General features: G+C 43.0%; 1 protein-coding gene across 2 annotated transcripts in view; it reads right to left on the bottom strand.

Annotated features, from left to right (window-relative positions):
- The window catches only part of LOC129704228 (rhotekin-2-like), a 48,107-nt gene extending 32,624 nt beyond the window's left edge, over positions 1-15,483 (bottom strand). Inside the window, exons 1-5 of one of the 2 annotated variants that reach the window (XM_055647196.1) lie at positions 15,130-15,483; positions 4,536-4,735; positions 3,848-3,906; positions 1,797-1,850; positions 1,596-1,713 (exon numbers count right to left, since the gene is read on the bottom strand). In XM_055647196.1, coding sequence (XP_055503171.1) covers positions 1,596-1,713; positions 1,797-1,850; positions 3,848-3,906; positions 4,536-4,735; positions 15,130-15,225 — 527 coding nt within the window. In that variant the 5' untranslated portion in view covers positions 15,226-15,483. Of the gene's footprint in view, positions 1-1,591; positions 1,714-1,796; positions 1,851-3,847; positions 3,907-4,535; positions 4,736-15,129 lie in introns of those variants that run through there. The other variant, XM_055647197.1, reaches the window with a different exon arrangement.
- Between the last annotated feature and the right edge of the window lie 1,359 nt (positions 15,484-16,842).

The following is a 16,842-nucleotide window of genomic DNA, read 5'->3' as shown; positions in this document are numbered from 1 at the left end:
ATGCATCTCTGCTGTACCCATTGCAAAACAAATAAACCCTCCCAATAACATTCCAGTTACCCACTCATATCTCTTTTTGAATTAATTTTTCAGGATGTGGTTGCTGCTGCAGACAGCAATTATTTCCCAGTCGTAATTGTCCTTGAGTAGACACTGGTGAGTCACTGCTTTCTGCTGCAATACTTATGATGAACAGACGTTCGTTCACATTGCTATTGGGGAGGGAGTTCCAGATTTAGTTCCAGTAATTGATGACCGGTTTTATATTTCCAGGTCAGGTTTGGTGTGCATTTTGGAATGGTCTCTGAAGGTGATGCTTCTGTGTGCTTGAAACATCCTTTGATCTCGACGGCACCCAAGTACTGCAGTCTATGGTTAAATGATACACACTGAAGCTACTATGCATCAATGGAAAGAATGTATGTTTAGGGTGCTGCTGAGATACTTATCCAGACAAGTGATGGGTATTTCACTGCACTTGTGTCTTGTAGACAGTGGAAAGGCTTTGGCATTTCAGGATGTGAGCTGCTTGCCACATGAAACCCTGCCTCTAACAAGTTCTTATAGCCACAATATTTCTGTGGCTTGTGAAGTGGTATGTCTGGTCAATGATGGCCCCAAGGATGTGTATAAAGGAACTACTCATTCTTCCCAAAAGAGGTAGCTCTTTCTTCCCATAAACCCTTTCTGGCTTAATTCCTCCCTCCACCACCTCCAGTTTAAATTCCATTTGGAATATTTTGGAGGACCAAGGAACTGCAGATGCTGGTTTAAACCAAAGATAGACTCAAAATGTTGGAGTAACTCAGCGGGCCAGGTAGCATCTCTGGAGAGAAGGAATGGGTGACGTCTCGGGTTGAGACCTTCTTCCGAGGATGTTGGTGGTGTGGGATTCAGCAGAGGTAATGCCACTGAACATCAAGGGCAGGCGATGAGACACTTTTCGAAAAGGACGGTTGCCTGGTAGTTGGAATGTGCACATGTTGCCTGCCACTTGTCAGCCCAAGTTGTCCATAGTTTCGCTCAACTTTTGGCACGTTTACATCACTTGTGCAAATGGAATCCAACATTACACAATCATCAGCAAACGCTCACACTTCTGGCCTTATGATGGAAGGAAAGGTATTAATGAAACAGCCCAAAATGGTTAGGCTTAGGACACGAATAACTTCACTTTTTTTTCCCCCTTGTACAAAAAGACTTGGAGAAACTGGAATTAAAATACTCAAATCTCTTGTGCAACATATTACACAATCATTCTGGGTATGCATAAAATTCCCATGACAGTGTTTGTAAACAAGCAGTAGAGTTCCTCTCATCGTCCTTTTATTCACCCTTCAAACAGGACCGAAAACAAATTATTTGGTCAATCCCTTCATTTCTACTTTGGGACTTTAGTCCAAAAATGGACCATGAAAATAGTGATGATCCTTCAATAGTTCCCTATTAGGGAAGTAGTCTTTTCAGTTATCCTGAAATCGTGAAAGGTGAGTTACTTCAAATCTTTCTTTCTTGAAAACATATAAAACAGATATTAAACCGCATTCATTGATGGTTCAGAAAACAGCAAAGTAAAACCATTTCAAATCACTCACAAAATTATCAAATCCTCAAAGCAGATGTCAGTGAGAGCCTTATCGACGATGACCATCTCTGTCTCAAAAATCTGGGCTTCAACCTTCAGCAGGCAAAAGACGGCAAAGCGCTGGCTCCCTGTAACCCAAGAAAGTGAGATTAGTGTCAGGAAATAGGCCAGGAAAAGATAGATGTCAAAAATGATACTTTTATTTACTTACTGCCTCGGTCGTTAAAGTGATCGGTGTCTTTCCACATTAATGGAATTCGAATATCTACAATGGCAAGAATATAACAATTAATAATTAGAATACAATGGAACAATTTAAGAACTCTAGGCCAACTTCAAACAAATTTTACATCGAGGCATAAACTTGCCATAGTTTTCGATTTAGGTGCAGAAACGGGCCCTTTGGCCTACCGTGTCTGTGCCAACCAACGATCCCTGCACACTAACATTATCCCACACATACACACAAGGGACAATTTATAATTTTACCAAGCCAATTCATCGACAAACCTGTGTAGGAAAGAACTGCAGATACTGGTTTAAATCAAAGGTAGACACAAAATGTTGGAGTAACTCAGTAGGACAGGCAGCATCTCTGCAGAGAACGAATGGGTGACGTTTCGGGTCGAGACCCACAAACTTGTAAGTTTTTGGAGTGTGGAAGAAAATCGGAGATCCTGAAGAAAACCCATGCAGCTCATGCAGGGAGAACATATAAACTCCATACAGACAGCTGTCGTAGTCAGGATCGAACCTGGGTCTCTGGCACTGTAAGGCAGCAACTCTACCGCTGCGCCACCGTGCCGCTGCATGTTCTCAGAAGTTGGGGTACTGGTGCACAACCAGTAGCAGAAGAGTGCTTCTGCAGAACTGGAGGCTTCCAGTAATAGTTTCCATTATAAATCTGAACAATGGTCATCAATGGCACATCATGGGACAGAGCAACTTGATGAGATGCTACGGCCACCTGGATCGCATCCAACCAGTACTTGCAACACTGATCTGGGGTGGCTATGCCTGGAAGCAGGGATCAAAACATGGCGCAAGGATTGTACTGAGGGTTGTATACCAGTGTGACAATGTCAGCAGGTAGTCAGTGTTTGACAACATTACCAGGATATTTGGAAACAGAGGATAAAACAACATTTGTGCTGGAGCTAGACACAAAATGCTGGAGTAACTCAGCGGGAGAGGAAGCATATCTGGAAAGAAGGAATGGGTGACGTTTCAGGTGGAGACCCTTCTTCAGGCGGGTCAGAAGATTGAAGAAGGGTCTCTAATCAAAACATTACCCATTCCTTCTATCCAGAGATGATGCCTGTCCTGCTGAATTACTTCGGCATTTTGTGTCTATCTTCAATGCAAATCAACATCTGCAGTTCCTTCCTACACATTTGTGCTGGAGCATCAGATATGGAAATATCTAGATAATCAATTTGCACTTTTATACCATCTTTAACAGGCAAAACATCCTAAGTTAATTCAAAGGAGAGAGATTGGACAATCCACAGCATCAAATCAAAGAAGACAACATTGGGTCAGTTGACCAGAAACTTGATGAAAAAGGCACGTTTAAAAAGCGCTTTAAAAGAGAGAAACCAAGAGGTTTAGAGATGCAATTCCAGCGTTTGGGGCCCAGATGGCTGACTGCATTTCAGGGTGGGAAATGGTAGAATAAAAGGAATGAGAATGCACAGAGGCCTGGGTGGGATCAAGAAGGATATTCTGAAGATTTTAGGATTGCAGACTGGAGATTGGGAGAGGCGAGCCCATGCAGGTATTGGAGCACAAAGAAAAGATCATAAGGTCATAAGTGATAGAATAGAATTATGCCATTTGTCTACTCCGACATTCAATCATGGCTGATCTGCCTCTCCCTCTCCTAGTACACCTGTACTAATCAAGAATCTATCTATCTCTGCCTTAAATATATCCACTAACTTTGCCTCAACAGCCAAGCATTTTAAATTTGAGGCACTGGGGGAGCCAAAAGAGGTCAGTGAACATGGAACCATTAGGTAAACAGGACTCTGTGCAAGTTAGGACACAGGGTTTTGAATCAACTTGTTTATCGGGGCAAGTCCGCGTGGTTAGCCAGGACAGCACGGAAACAATTGTCTCAGTGACATCAAAGGAGTGCGTGAGGACAGAGGCAGTGCATTTAAGGAGGCAGGGTCAGACATATAGAGAACAGGAATCAAGTGGCCTTTGCAACAGGAGAATTTAAATAAACCAAAAAGTAACCGGTATAAATAATAGCACCAGATATTGCAATTTTTCCAGAACACGGCATATGGTCCTTTGTCTCAGCCTTTGAAGACCTGCAGAAAACAGAAAGCAAATATGAATCACAAACTCAGGAAAGGTCGAGCTACTAACTGGAAATGGCGAGCTCGCAACATAAAGCTCAAACAAGCAGCAGTGCTCCCGACTACACAGTAGATGCAGTTCTCATTGATTTTATGAGATTCACTATTCCCGACAAGTCACAATAGTGCTTTTACACAAAGCCATTTTCAATTCTTCAAGAAGAAAGGGATATTTGTTACACTGGCATGAAACGATTCAGCCCTTGAGGCACATTTCTTTTTTAAAAAGTCTTCTAAAAGCAATAATCCTTTCTAAAATATCAAACGGATCACACTTGCCATAGTAATATTTCTTGGTTTTTAATGGCATATTTCAAACAGATATATAGTTTCAAATAGCACCTATTGTCTACAATATTTAGGATGGATGTGAAGTTGGAATAGTTCACACAGACACTATTCCAGCAAACATAAAACGTTAAATATCCAGAGTACTGCAACGTGATCATGTTTTAAGGCAGCAATCTAGCCTTATTTTGATATTATATGCAAGCTATAAACAAATAAAATGCACAGGGTACATTGAGGATAAAATAAAAAGGAAATCAATGTGAACCAAGTTGACCTCAGTTCCAACGTACCTCCTTGACACTTTGGCCAGGATCTGATCCTCTGAATGCTTCTGTAACTCGGCTCTGTAACGGATGAGGCGGGCATTGCATGTCAGCAGGCTTTTAGCAGCATGCAGCACCTGATCCCGCTGAGTGGAAGCAGCAAGAAGTTTGCAGGCTCCTTCCCGCATCCGAGTTTCGAAGTCAATTTTTTCTTGGAGATCAGGAACCTACAAGGTGGTAACGAGAATGCTTGAGAAAAACTTGCATTTATTTAGCACCTTTCATAAACTCAGGACTCTCAAAGCATTTTACACAGTGGAGCGGCGGGAGAGCTGTTCCCTCACAACGCTAGAAAAACGGGTCCAATCGTGACCTCGGCTGCTGTCAGTGTGGAGTTTGCACGTTCTCCCTGTGACCATGTGGGTTTCCTCTGGGTGCTCTGGTATCCCCCTCATCCCAAACTCATGGGGGTTTGTAGGTTAATTTACCTCTGTCAAATTGCCCCTAATTTGTAGGGAGTGGGTGAGAAGGTGGGATAACACAGAATTAGTGTGAATAAGTGGCCGATGTTGTCATGAACTTGGTGGGCCAAAGGGGCTGCGTCCACGCTGTACTGCTAAACTAAACTAATTCTATACAGCATTTCAGTGGCTAAATTATACGCAGCAATGCCCCACAAACTGCAGGACAACAATGGAATAAATATTGTCCACACTATCAGAGGTAACTTCCCTGCTCTTCTTCGAAATAGTGCCATGGAATATTTTACATTTGTTGGTTGAGGCAGGCATTTTAACTTTTGGACCAAAGTATCATGGAATCATTGAATCAGTTCAATTTGTGTGAATTTTCCATTGGGAACAATAGCTCTGTGGGTTAGCTTTGAATTTGGAACTCGAATCAGTAATAACTTAGGTTAAACACTCCATGGGATGCTTTGGGAGATTTATTCGTTTTTTTTTTTTTTTAAAGCCTCACCGACATTTTCACTGACTATGAGAACATCCTAGATTGTTCAAATGCCAAGTATAAAGAGAACAGTTCCCTCCAGCACAGCAGGCTCATCCTTCTAGGAATATGAAAGTTAGTATCAGAGAGTAAAACATTGTGTAAAACAGGCCCTTCGGGGCAAATTATCCCTGCTCACCAACTTGCCGAATTAAGCAAATCCCATTTGCTACATCAGGCCCATACACTCTAAATCTTTTCTATCCATGTCCCTGTCTTTTAACTGTTGTTATTACACCTGCCTCGGCCACTTTCTCTGGCAGCTTGTTCCGTGTACACCCCACCTTCTGTGCCTCCTTTTAAATCTTTCCCCTCTCACCTTAAACCTACAACCTTTGGCTTCCGATTCCCCTTCCTAGAGACATCCCGTGACATTGTGCATTCTCCTCATGATATTCCTATGCTCCTTGTGATTTTATACACTTCTAAATGTTCCCCTCTCAGTCTCCTACGCTCCTGGGAATAATGTTCTAACCTGCCATACATCTCTCTACAACTCAAGCCAACGAATCTTGGCAACAGTATGCCAATTTGTTTTTGCATTCTTTCCACTGAAGGATGTCGTTCATATAACAGGGTAAGCAAAATTGTATGCAATATTCCAAATGAGGCCTCACCAACATCTTCTACAACTACACATAACATTACAACTCAATGCCCTAATTGATGACGGTCAGAATGCCAAATGCCTTCTTCACCACCAGTTTAAGGGATCTACGTGCTTGTTCTCCAAAGTCTTTCAGTTGTACAATGCTCCACGGGGTCCAACCGTTCACTCTGAAAGCCTGATCCTAAAGTATATCTTTAATCTGTACAACAGCAGCAACAGCAACAGCCTCGTGTGTAAGCCCAGGCAACTCCCTAACTGCCCACACCCTGATGACTTTCCAAAAGGCAACATCTCACACTTATCTGAATTGAATGCCCTTTGCAATTCCTTGGCCCTCTCACCGAGATGATCGAGATCACTCTGTTTATTTGAAAACCTTTTTCAATATTTACTATACGTTCTATTTCAGTCATCTGCAAACTGTAGTGTATTCCGCAAAGTTAAAATTGAAACCTACTGTTCAGATAAAGGAATACCTCACTCTCATCACTCTATGCCTTTTAATAGGCCTAGTGAGATAAGAGTCAGAGGCATGCAGCACAGAAACAGGCTCTTCGGCGCATCAGGTCCATAATGATGATCAAGAACCCTTTACACTAATCCTACACTTATTCCTTTTTATGTTCTCCACATTTCCATCCCACATTCCATTACTTTTACCACCCCCCCCCCCCCCCCCCCCCCCCCCCCCCCCCCCCCCCCCCCCCCCCCCCCCCCCAGATTCAATCACTCACCTACATGCTTGGAGCAATTAAGTGGCCAATTAATCTACCAATGTGTTTTTTCGGTTGTGGAAGGAAGCTGAATAAATTAATGAATGCTTTATTGTCACATGTGCCAAGTCACGGTGAAATTCTTTGCTTGAATACCCAAAGTATGCATATAGTCGCCACATAAAGGGCGTTTGTAAAGTCACAAAGTTAGCGTGCCAGGTCCCCCTTTGTTCTCCCCTTCCTCCCCTTCACGGTGGTCCCCCCATGCCAGGCCCTCCTTTGTTCCTTCCCCCGGCAGCGGCGTCCACACTCCCACGTGGTCGGTTGTCGTCCAATCAGTCGGCATCCTCATCGACATAGACTGCTGCACCGACCTCGCCACTATCGCCACTGGGTCCTCTCCGGACGCCTCCGTGGCATCAAGCTCAAGAAGTCAGAGAGATCATGCATACGCCGCTCAGACAAACACACTCCACATGGGTCAGGATGGAACCCATCCCCGGTGCTATGAGGCATCAGCTCAAAACTGAACACCAAGACACAATGCAACTTCAACACAAACATAGCCGCTTTCCCATCCAGCAAAATAATAGATCAGACAGGAGACAAGATCACAAGAACAGACTGGAGTGGAGAAGACCTTACACAACAGGTAGCCACCATATTGAATTATTAGGTTACTTCCTATTTTCTGGTTTTAAAATAGTGAGAGGGAAAGAGAAATAGCTATCAGATAATGATCAGATTACCAATCCTAGTTTAAGAAGCTTTTAGATGGGCATATTGATATGCATAGAATGGAGGGACATGGATCATGTGCAGGTACATGAGATTATTTTACCTTGGCATCAAATTGCAGACTTTGTAGAGCAAAGGGCCTGTTCCTGTGCTGTACTTTTCTATGTTTCAGTGACTTCACTAAATGATCTCCATTGGATGGGCATAGACTGGTTGAGGAAAATGTTAGCGAGAATAGAGCTCATACAGTCACAAGGCACAGAAATAGCCCCTTCATCTCATTCTGCCAATGCCGACCATCACAAATCAACTACACTAATAGGCTGTGGGCCGAGCATCAAAAATGTGTCTAGAAATAGGATTTCATGACCCAAGTCACCAAACTACATGAAATTTTCACATATTGTGTAAAAAAATGTATATAAATCACCTCTGAAACTCGATATGAAGAAGACTTGCACATTTTGATTAAACTAGAGAAAAACCGGAAAAATGTTGGGAATTTTTTAGTCCAATCAAAGCACGTTTAACATTGAGTTGTCTGCCAGTTGGCCAATCACGCGCTTTGTTTCAGGCTAGCACACAAAATGGCTGAGGGGGCTTCACAGATGCCTGTTTTACTGGAGATTCCGATTTGTTGTTCTGTGGAATAAATGTCATGGAAACTTGCAGCAGGTTAATTGTATTTAGTGGGAAAAGCATTAAAAAGGCTGAAGAAAGTGCTGCAAAGTGGATTAAAGTGCAAGAAAGCCTTCAAAGTCCCTGCTGATGTGCTGGAACACAAAGAAGGCCCCCATGAATCAACTCTAACTGAAAGGTAAGACTAAAGTCTGAATTTATGAAAATCTATCTGTATGGACTTTAATTAATTTAATTGCACCCTTTTATAATGTGAATAAATTCATTCATTCATTCATTCATTCCTTATTCATTCATTCAGTCACTCACTTACTCATTCATTCATGAAATTGAGGGCCTAAACTGTAACATAGTCAATTAAACATTGTCATTAATGCCAGCTTGTAGTAGAGTAATAAGTCTTTAACAGCTAATCTCGGAGCTGTACATAGTGCCTTCTGTAGCGGTCGTTTTCAGACCCCGATAACGGGAGAAAAACGGAGGGATATCGATCGCTATTTACCGCGAGTACCTAGGTCCCGCGATCGGAGCACTTTTTCCCGGTAAGTTTTCGCAGGCAGCTCCGAGATTAGCTGTTAAAGACTTATTACTCTACAACAGGCTGGCATTAGTGACAATGTTTAATTGACTGTGTTATAGTTTAGGCCCTCAATTTACAAACTTAAAGAACACGGCATTGGGGGTTCAGTATTGATGTGGATAGAGAACTGGCTGGCAAACAGGAAGCAAAGAGTAGGAGTAAACGGGTCCTTTTCACAATGGCAGGCAGTGACTAGTGGGGTACTGCAAGGATCAGTGCTGGGACCCCAGCTATTTACATATATATTAATGATCTGGATGAGGGAATTGAAGGCAATATCTCCAAGTTTGCGGATGACACTAAGCTGGGGGGCAGTGTTAGCTGTGAGGAGGATGCTAGGAGACTGCAAGGTGACTTGGATAGGCTGGGTGAGTGGGCAAATGTTGGCAGATGCAGTATAATGTGGATAAATGTGAGGTTATCCATTTTGGTGGCAAAAACAGGAAAGCAGACTATGATCTAAATGGTGGCTGACTAGGAAAAGGGGAGATGCAGCGAGACCTGGGTGTCATGGTACACCAGTCATTGAAAAGTAGGCATGCAGGTGCAGCAGGCAGTGAAGAAAGCGAATGGTATGTTAGCTTTCATAGCAAAAGGAATTGAGTATAGGAGCAGGGAGGTTCTACTGCAGTTGTACAGGGTCTTGGTGAGACCACGCCTGGAGTATTGCGTACAGTTTTGGTCTCCAAATCTGAGGAAGGACGTTATTGCCATAGAGGGAGTGCAGAGAAGGTTCACCAGACTGATTCCTGGGATGTCAGGACTGTCTTATGAAGAAAGACTGGATAGACTTGGTTTATACTCTCTAGAATTTAGGAGATTGAGAGGGGATCTTATAGAAACTTACAAAATTCTTAAGGGGTTGGACAGGCTAGATGCAGGAAGATTACTCCCGATGTTGGGGAAGTCCAGGACAAGGAGTCACAGCTTAAGGATAAGGGGGAAATCCTTTAAAACCGAGATGAGAAGAATTTTTTTCACACAGAGTGGTGAATCTCTGGAACTCTCTGCCACAGAGGATAGTCGAGGCCAGTTCATTGGCTATATTTAAGAGGGAGTTAGATGTGGCCCTTGTGGCTAAGGGGATCAGAGGGTATGGAGAGAAGGCAGGTACGGGATACTGAGTTGGATGATCAGCCTTGATCATATTGAATGGCGGTGCAGGCTCGAAGGGCCGAATGGCCTATCCCTGCACCTAATTTCTATGTTTCATGAATGAATGAGTAAGTGAGTGAGTGAATGAATGAATAAGCAATGAATGAATGAATTTATTCACATTATAAAAGGGTGCAATTAAATAGATAGATAGATTTTCATAAAATCAGACTTTAGTCTTACCTTTCGGTTAGAGTTGATTTATGGGGGCCTTCTTTGTGTTCCAGCACATCAGCAGGGACTTTGAAGACTTTCTTGCGCTTTAATCCACCGCAGCACTTTCTTCAGCCTTTTTAATGCTTTTCCCACTAAATACAATTACCCTGCTGCAAGTTGCCACGACATTTATCCCACAGAACAACAAATCGGAATCTCCAGTAAAAAACAGGCATCTGTGAAGCCCCCTCAGCCATTTTGTGTGCTAGCCTGAATCAAAGCGCGCGATTGGCCAACTGACAGACAACTCAATGTTAAATGTGCTTTAATTAGACTAAAATTTCTTTACACAATATGTGAAAATTTCATGTAGTTTGGTGACTTGGGTCACAAAACTACAGAATAAAGCTCCTCGGCCCACAGCCTATAATGACGTTTATCAGGACTTGCTCCATAAACCTTATGTACCTTGACGACCCAAGTGCTCGCCTAGATACTTCTAATAGGTGTGAGAGTCACTGCTACCAGTGCTTATTTGGTATTCAGGGCTTTGATAGATCATTGACGTAGAGTGGACAAAGCGTCCAAGATGATGAGCTCAATGCTGGCCTTGAACATCTTGAAATCAAACCCCAGGTCTTTGACTGGAACTCCATTTCTCTTCCCACAGATGCCGCCTGACCCGCTGAGTGTTTCCAGCATTTTCTGTTGATTTTATTACAGGTTTCTAGCACCTGCAGTATTAGGTGGGAACTGGACCACTCCTTGTCTGACAAGCACAAATATATTTCAGAAACATGACACTTTACTTTGAGTTTTATAGTTCTGGAATCTACTGCTGTTGTTTTTAAATGTCATAATTGTAACAAGTTTTCCTGACAAACGTGAGAGTAACTTTACAACTCTTGGATAATGTTCTGGTTATCCCATTACAGGAAGAATGTAGAGGCTTTGGAGAGGATACAGAGGAGGTTTACCAAAATACTGCCCAGATTAGAGGGTATTGTCTATAAGGAAAGGTTGGACAAACTTGGATTGTTTTCTCTGAAGTGTCAGAGGTTGAGGGGTGACCTGATAGAAGTTTATAAAATTATGAGGGGCGCAGATAGGGCAGTCAGAAAACGTTTCCCAGGGTGGAAATATCAAAGTCTAGAAGGCATAGTTTTAAGATGAAAGAGGGCATGTTTTTTTGTTTATATAAGAGTGGTGGATGCCTGGAACATGCTGCCTGGGGTACTGGTGGAAGCATATACGACAGTGGCATTTAAAAGCCTCTCAGATAGACCCATGAAGAAGCAGGGAATGGGGGGGGGGGGGGGGGGGGGATCATGGCATCATGTTCGACATTGTGCGCTGAATGGCCTGTTCCTGCACTGTAATGTTCTATGATAATGATAGAAAAATGATTAACTTGCTGGTTTTTGGAAAAATTGGACATCTGTAGTTTCAATGGTCTGCCATGAGATGGTGCCAAAACATTGAATACTATGTTAACAAATACTAAGTACAGCACAGTGTTTTATGTTAAAATTTAAACTTCATACATCACTCTGCCAACTGTGATAGGGACGCAGAAGGTCTACAAACTAAGCCCCTTCACAACTTCTAAAAAATGATTTTCAAATACTATCCGTGACAATTGTAAAATTCAACAGTTGTAAACAACATATATTTGACAATGGGAATAAATGCGGTTTAAACTAAACTATTCACACCCTCAGTCTAAGAAGGGCACCGACCCGAAATGTTACTTTCCCATTCCCTCCACAGATGCTGCCTGACCCGCTGAGTTCCTCCAGCACTTTGTGTTTTGCTGAAGGTATAGAAGAAATTAATGCAGTAAAATTACATTAGTTCAGATAAGCATTATGGTTAGCATGGATGTGGTGGGATAAAGTTCTGGTTCTATTGCATACAACCCTGTGATTCCAAATAGTCCAAGATATTTTCTCTGTATGTTGTGAAACAAAATTCACTACTGAGCTACATTGCATTTGACTAAAAGCTTGGTTAATAACATAGGTTTCAAAGAGAATGTTAAAAAACAGAAAGTGCTAAAGCAGAGAGGTTTATAAAGGTAGACAAAAATGCTGGAGAAACTCAGCAGGTGAGGCAGCATCTATCGACCGAAGGAAATAGGCAACGTTTCGGGACGAAATAAGGGTTTCGGCCCGAAACGTTGCCCATTTCCTTCGCTCCATAGATCCTGCCTCACCCGCTGAGTTTCTCCAGTATTTTTGTCCACCTTCGATTTTCCAGCATCTGCAGTTCCTTCTTAAAGGTTTATAAAGGGAGTCAGATTTTAAGACCCAGACCAGTTTTAGTCAATGTGGATGCATAAGTGATGAAAGTTTGTGGCAGTTTGTAGGGCTGAAGAGCTTACTGAGAAGGGCAGGCAATGGTACTCTGTACAAACTGCAGTTTCCCCCAAGTAATTACTGAACAGCCAAAGCTGTCTTTGATGCTTGCTACAAACATTGATCCCCTGACAAATATCAAAAACTAAGTCAGAGTATTCAGTTTGTCACTCTGCAAGCTGTCTCCATTTTCACCCACCCTTCCCCCCAACTGCCTCCACCTACATATGCATCTGCTTCCCAACTCTACCCCTCCCCCACACCTGGCCCCATCTGCTCATCGGCCTTCACTGCTCTTGATCCACCAATATGGCCTCTCCTCTCATCTCTCTGCACTGGTCATCTTCCTTCTCCATTCCTAGTCCTGATGCAGGGTTTTAATCCGAAACCATGACGTTTCCTTTCCCACGACAGAATCTGCTTGACCGACTGAGTTCCTCCAGCAGATTATTTATTGTTCCAAATTCCAGCATTTTGAGGGCGTGTGGGCTAAACACATATAAATGGGACTAGCTGAAATAAACATCTTGGTCAACATGGAAGAGTTGGGTTGAATGTTCTGTTTCTGTGCTGTATGCCTTAATATTTCATTGAAATACCATCTTATTCCTCTAAACTCCAGTAAATATAAACCCAGCCCACCACACTCTTCCTCACCAGACAACCCTCCCATTCCATCTATTAGTCCAGTAACCCCCCTCTGCATTTACATCCTTCCTTAAATAAGGAGATCAAAATCATGCACAATATTACAGATGAGGTCTGATCAGCGGCATATATAACTGCAGCATAACCTCCCTATCTTTATACTCGATTCCCCTATCAATAAAAAAATAATATTGTTAGCTTACCCAATTATTTGCTTTATCTACATACTAACCTTTAACAAATCATGCATCAAGTCGTCACATTTAGTCAAGTCACATTTATTTATATAGCACATTTAAAAAAACAACTCTGGTTGGCCAAAGTGCTTTACATTTGTTATAAGAATAGTATAAACAAACAAACTACATACATATAGCCCTCGCTCAGTGGACGTCAGGAAAGGCTTGGGAGTATAGATAAAATTTTAGTCTTGACTTAAAGGAGTCGATGGAGGGGGCAGTTCTGATGGGAAAGGGGATCTTTCCCATCAGAACTTAGAATCTAGATACCTCTTCACTGCAGTTCTGTAATCTCTCACATTCATACACTTTTCTATTTTCCCTGCCATGAGTAATTTCTCATATTACCATGCTGTAATCAAGATTTTTGCCCACTAATTTAAAATATCTATATCCTTCCTTATGTCTTCTTCACGATTTATTTCCCTACCTATTGTCAGCACATTTACATTTGCTGTCTTCATCCAATCATTTATATAAAGTTTTAAATACTGAGGCCCCAATTCTAATTCCTGTAACACACCTCACATTTGGTATTGCCACATATAGAAAAAAAACACCTGACGTCACACAAGAGCTTCTTCACAACAACCACCGTGAAGATAGGGCACAAATGGCTGGAGTAACTCAGCGAGTCAGACAGCTTCTCTGGAGAAAAAGAATAGGTGACGTTTCGGGTCAAGACCCTTCTTCAGATTGAGAGTCAGGGAACTCTCGCTGACTCTCAGTCCTCTGACTCTCAGTCTGAAGAAGGGTCTTGACCCGAAATGTCACTTATTACTTTTCTCCAGAGAAGCTGTCCGACCCGCTGAGTTACTCCAGCTTTTTAGACAATAGACAATAGGTGCAGGAGTAGGCCATTCGGCCCTTCGAGCCAGCACCATCATTCAATGTGATCATGGCTGATCATCCCCAATCAGTACCCCATTCCTGCCTTCTCCCCTTATCCTCTGACTGCATTATCCTTAAGAGGCCTATCTAGCTCCCTATTGAAAGTATCCAGAGAACCTGCCTACACCACAGAGGCAGATAATTCCACAGACTCACAACTCTGTGCGTGTCTATCTTCAGTTTATACCAACATCTGCTGTTCCTTCCTACACATCCACCACAAGGAGTTGTGGCAGACACAACTTGCAGACCTGGCCATTTGGATCATCATTTACCTTGGGTCGGAGATGCAAGTTCCAAACTTGTGTTGGAAGAAAAGTTTAAACCGAAGATAGGCACAAAATGCTGGAGTAACTCAGCGGGACAGGCAACATCTCTGGAGCGAAGGAATGGGAACTTGTGTTTGCGGGTAACTCCTTTCAATCTGCCCTCTATTCACAATTTAGGATTTTGTCAAGCCTAACTTGCATTGTACCCATCGATTAAAATATACGACTTTAGTGTTTTGGCCACAGAAGAACAATTTGAGTCCAACACAGACGCTTCCCAACGACCTGATCAGATACCGAGGCGTAGACAAAGAGATGGCACAAAGCTCAATCAGACAGAGACAGACAGACAGGGATTTAACGAGGATCGTGCAGGCAGCCGTTTTTTTAAGGTACTGTGTTAAGGCATTGGGCGAAAGTGAAGAGGTGTGCAGCCCATTCTACAGCTGCAGTGATCTGATAAAAAAAAAACCTTTGACTGGGACTTCCAAGCGAAACTGATTTTCGGTTACACCTACTCAGCCCAGCCCAGGCCGCGGGATTTGGAGCCGCCCAGGTTTAACCGTGCTATAACCGAATGGGTCGGTGGCTGCACCGCGGCCGCGCTGAAACACTTACCCCGCGCTCCAACACCATGGCGCCGCCGCCGCCGCTCGCTCTCGCCGCAGAACGTTCCCGGGCCCCGGGCAACATTCGAATCTCGCGGGCCAACATTCGAATCTCGGCTTCCGGGGTAACCGAGGGCGGAGCAAACAACCTGCAAGCAACGCTCACTGAATCGCTACAATTCACCAATGCAACCAAACTATTAGCACCGTCTCTACTTTGTTTTTGTTGTTGGCTTGCAACTAGTTTATTTCTTGTCCTGGTTGTATTGCGAGAGAGAAGCGTCACTAGTTCTGCCTGAGGGTGGGAAATATTAAGCAATGCCGTAAACTCACCTCTCGCTCTCCTGATGCAAGACGGGATTTGTGATACAAGGGCAGTCTGTGGTGGCTGGCGTGGCTGCACGGTGTAGTATTAGCACATTTTGAAGCAATGTTGTTGTGACATGCCATTTAAGCGTGACACATTATGTGTTCTGTTATGTGTTCTGTACTGAGGTCACCAGAGCAGAAGCCATTAAATGTGAACCAAGACACAAGGTGCTGTTTCCGCTCCTTTTATTTGCCCTTTGCAACCGTAAAACACAACACGGTGGCATCAGTTATGAGTCTTATGATGACCCAGGGTTCAACATGCTTTAACCAAGACTCAAATGTTCAACAAAAGACTGACTTTGTTTCGTTGCTATATGCCATTGAAAACAAGCGAGTAACCACACTGTAGACATAAAACGTGTGTAACTGATTGCGTCTGCTTTTTCCAGTCATGTACATTGGGAACGACAACACTACATACATTGACTCAGACATGGCTGCGATGAATATGTCCGTTCCAGCGGCACTAATGAACTGAGTAGTTGCTGATATAGTGCATAAATGCATATGCCATATTTAGACGGAAATGTGGCCTTATGCTCAACAGTGTGTTAAAGGATGCTAGTGAGAGTGAGAAAGCCTACTACCTACTTCTCTGGACTTGAGAGAAGGGACTAGAGTTGTACAACAGTTGGACATTTGAGCAAAAGGAGGATAAAGAGAAGACAAAAGTTCTCGTGGATAAGTTTGAATAACATCGAACTGAAGACCCACGATCATTACGTTTTTCAAAGACTAACTCAAGCTTGCGATGAATCTGTGGATGACTTGCCTCACAAAACTGAAGAGTATTACTTTTAAATGCAAGTTCAGAGATACGCAAGAGGTGAATGATCAAGTGCTTGACCAGTTCACATGGGGCACAGTCCAGAAAGACGTCTAGAAGTCTCATCAGAAGGGATGGGAAGTTGACTAGGAACAATTACGATCACTTGCACATGACAAGAAGCAAACTAACTGTCCTTTCTTCATGACTGATGCTGACAGCCCATCAGTCCTGGGACTGCCTGTCTGCCAGGACTTAAACCTCATATCCCTACACTGCAAGACCACTGACACATCCTCATGTACTCACCGAGTTGATGACAACGCACCTCTTATGGAGCAACCTCTGATCGGAAACAAAGATAATCTTACGGCAATGTGTCCTAATTGCTTTGATGACACCATCGGCTGCTTAGAGGACTCTGAATAACACAGTACTCTAGATCCTACAGGTGAAACCATGCATCCATCCTGCACGCTACCTGTTCAAGTGTCCGTCCATGTGCATCAGAGTAATAAAACTAATTTGAGTTTGCACAATAGAAAATGGAACAGGGATTGAATGGAGGGAAATTATTTCTGGTGG

Source organism: Leucoraja erinacea, chromosome 15, assembly GCF_028641065.1.
Source record: "Leucoraja erinacea ecotype New England chromosome 15, Leri_hhj_1, whole genome shotgun sequence".
In the NCBI taxonomy this organism is placed as follows: domain Eukaryota; kingdom Metazoa; phylum Chordata; class Chondrichthyes; order Rajiformes; family Rajidae; genus Leucoraja; species Leucoraja erinaceus.
Note: the sequence above shows the minus strand (reverse complement) of the source record. Positions and strands in the feature narration are given on the sequence as shown.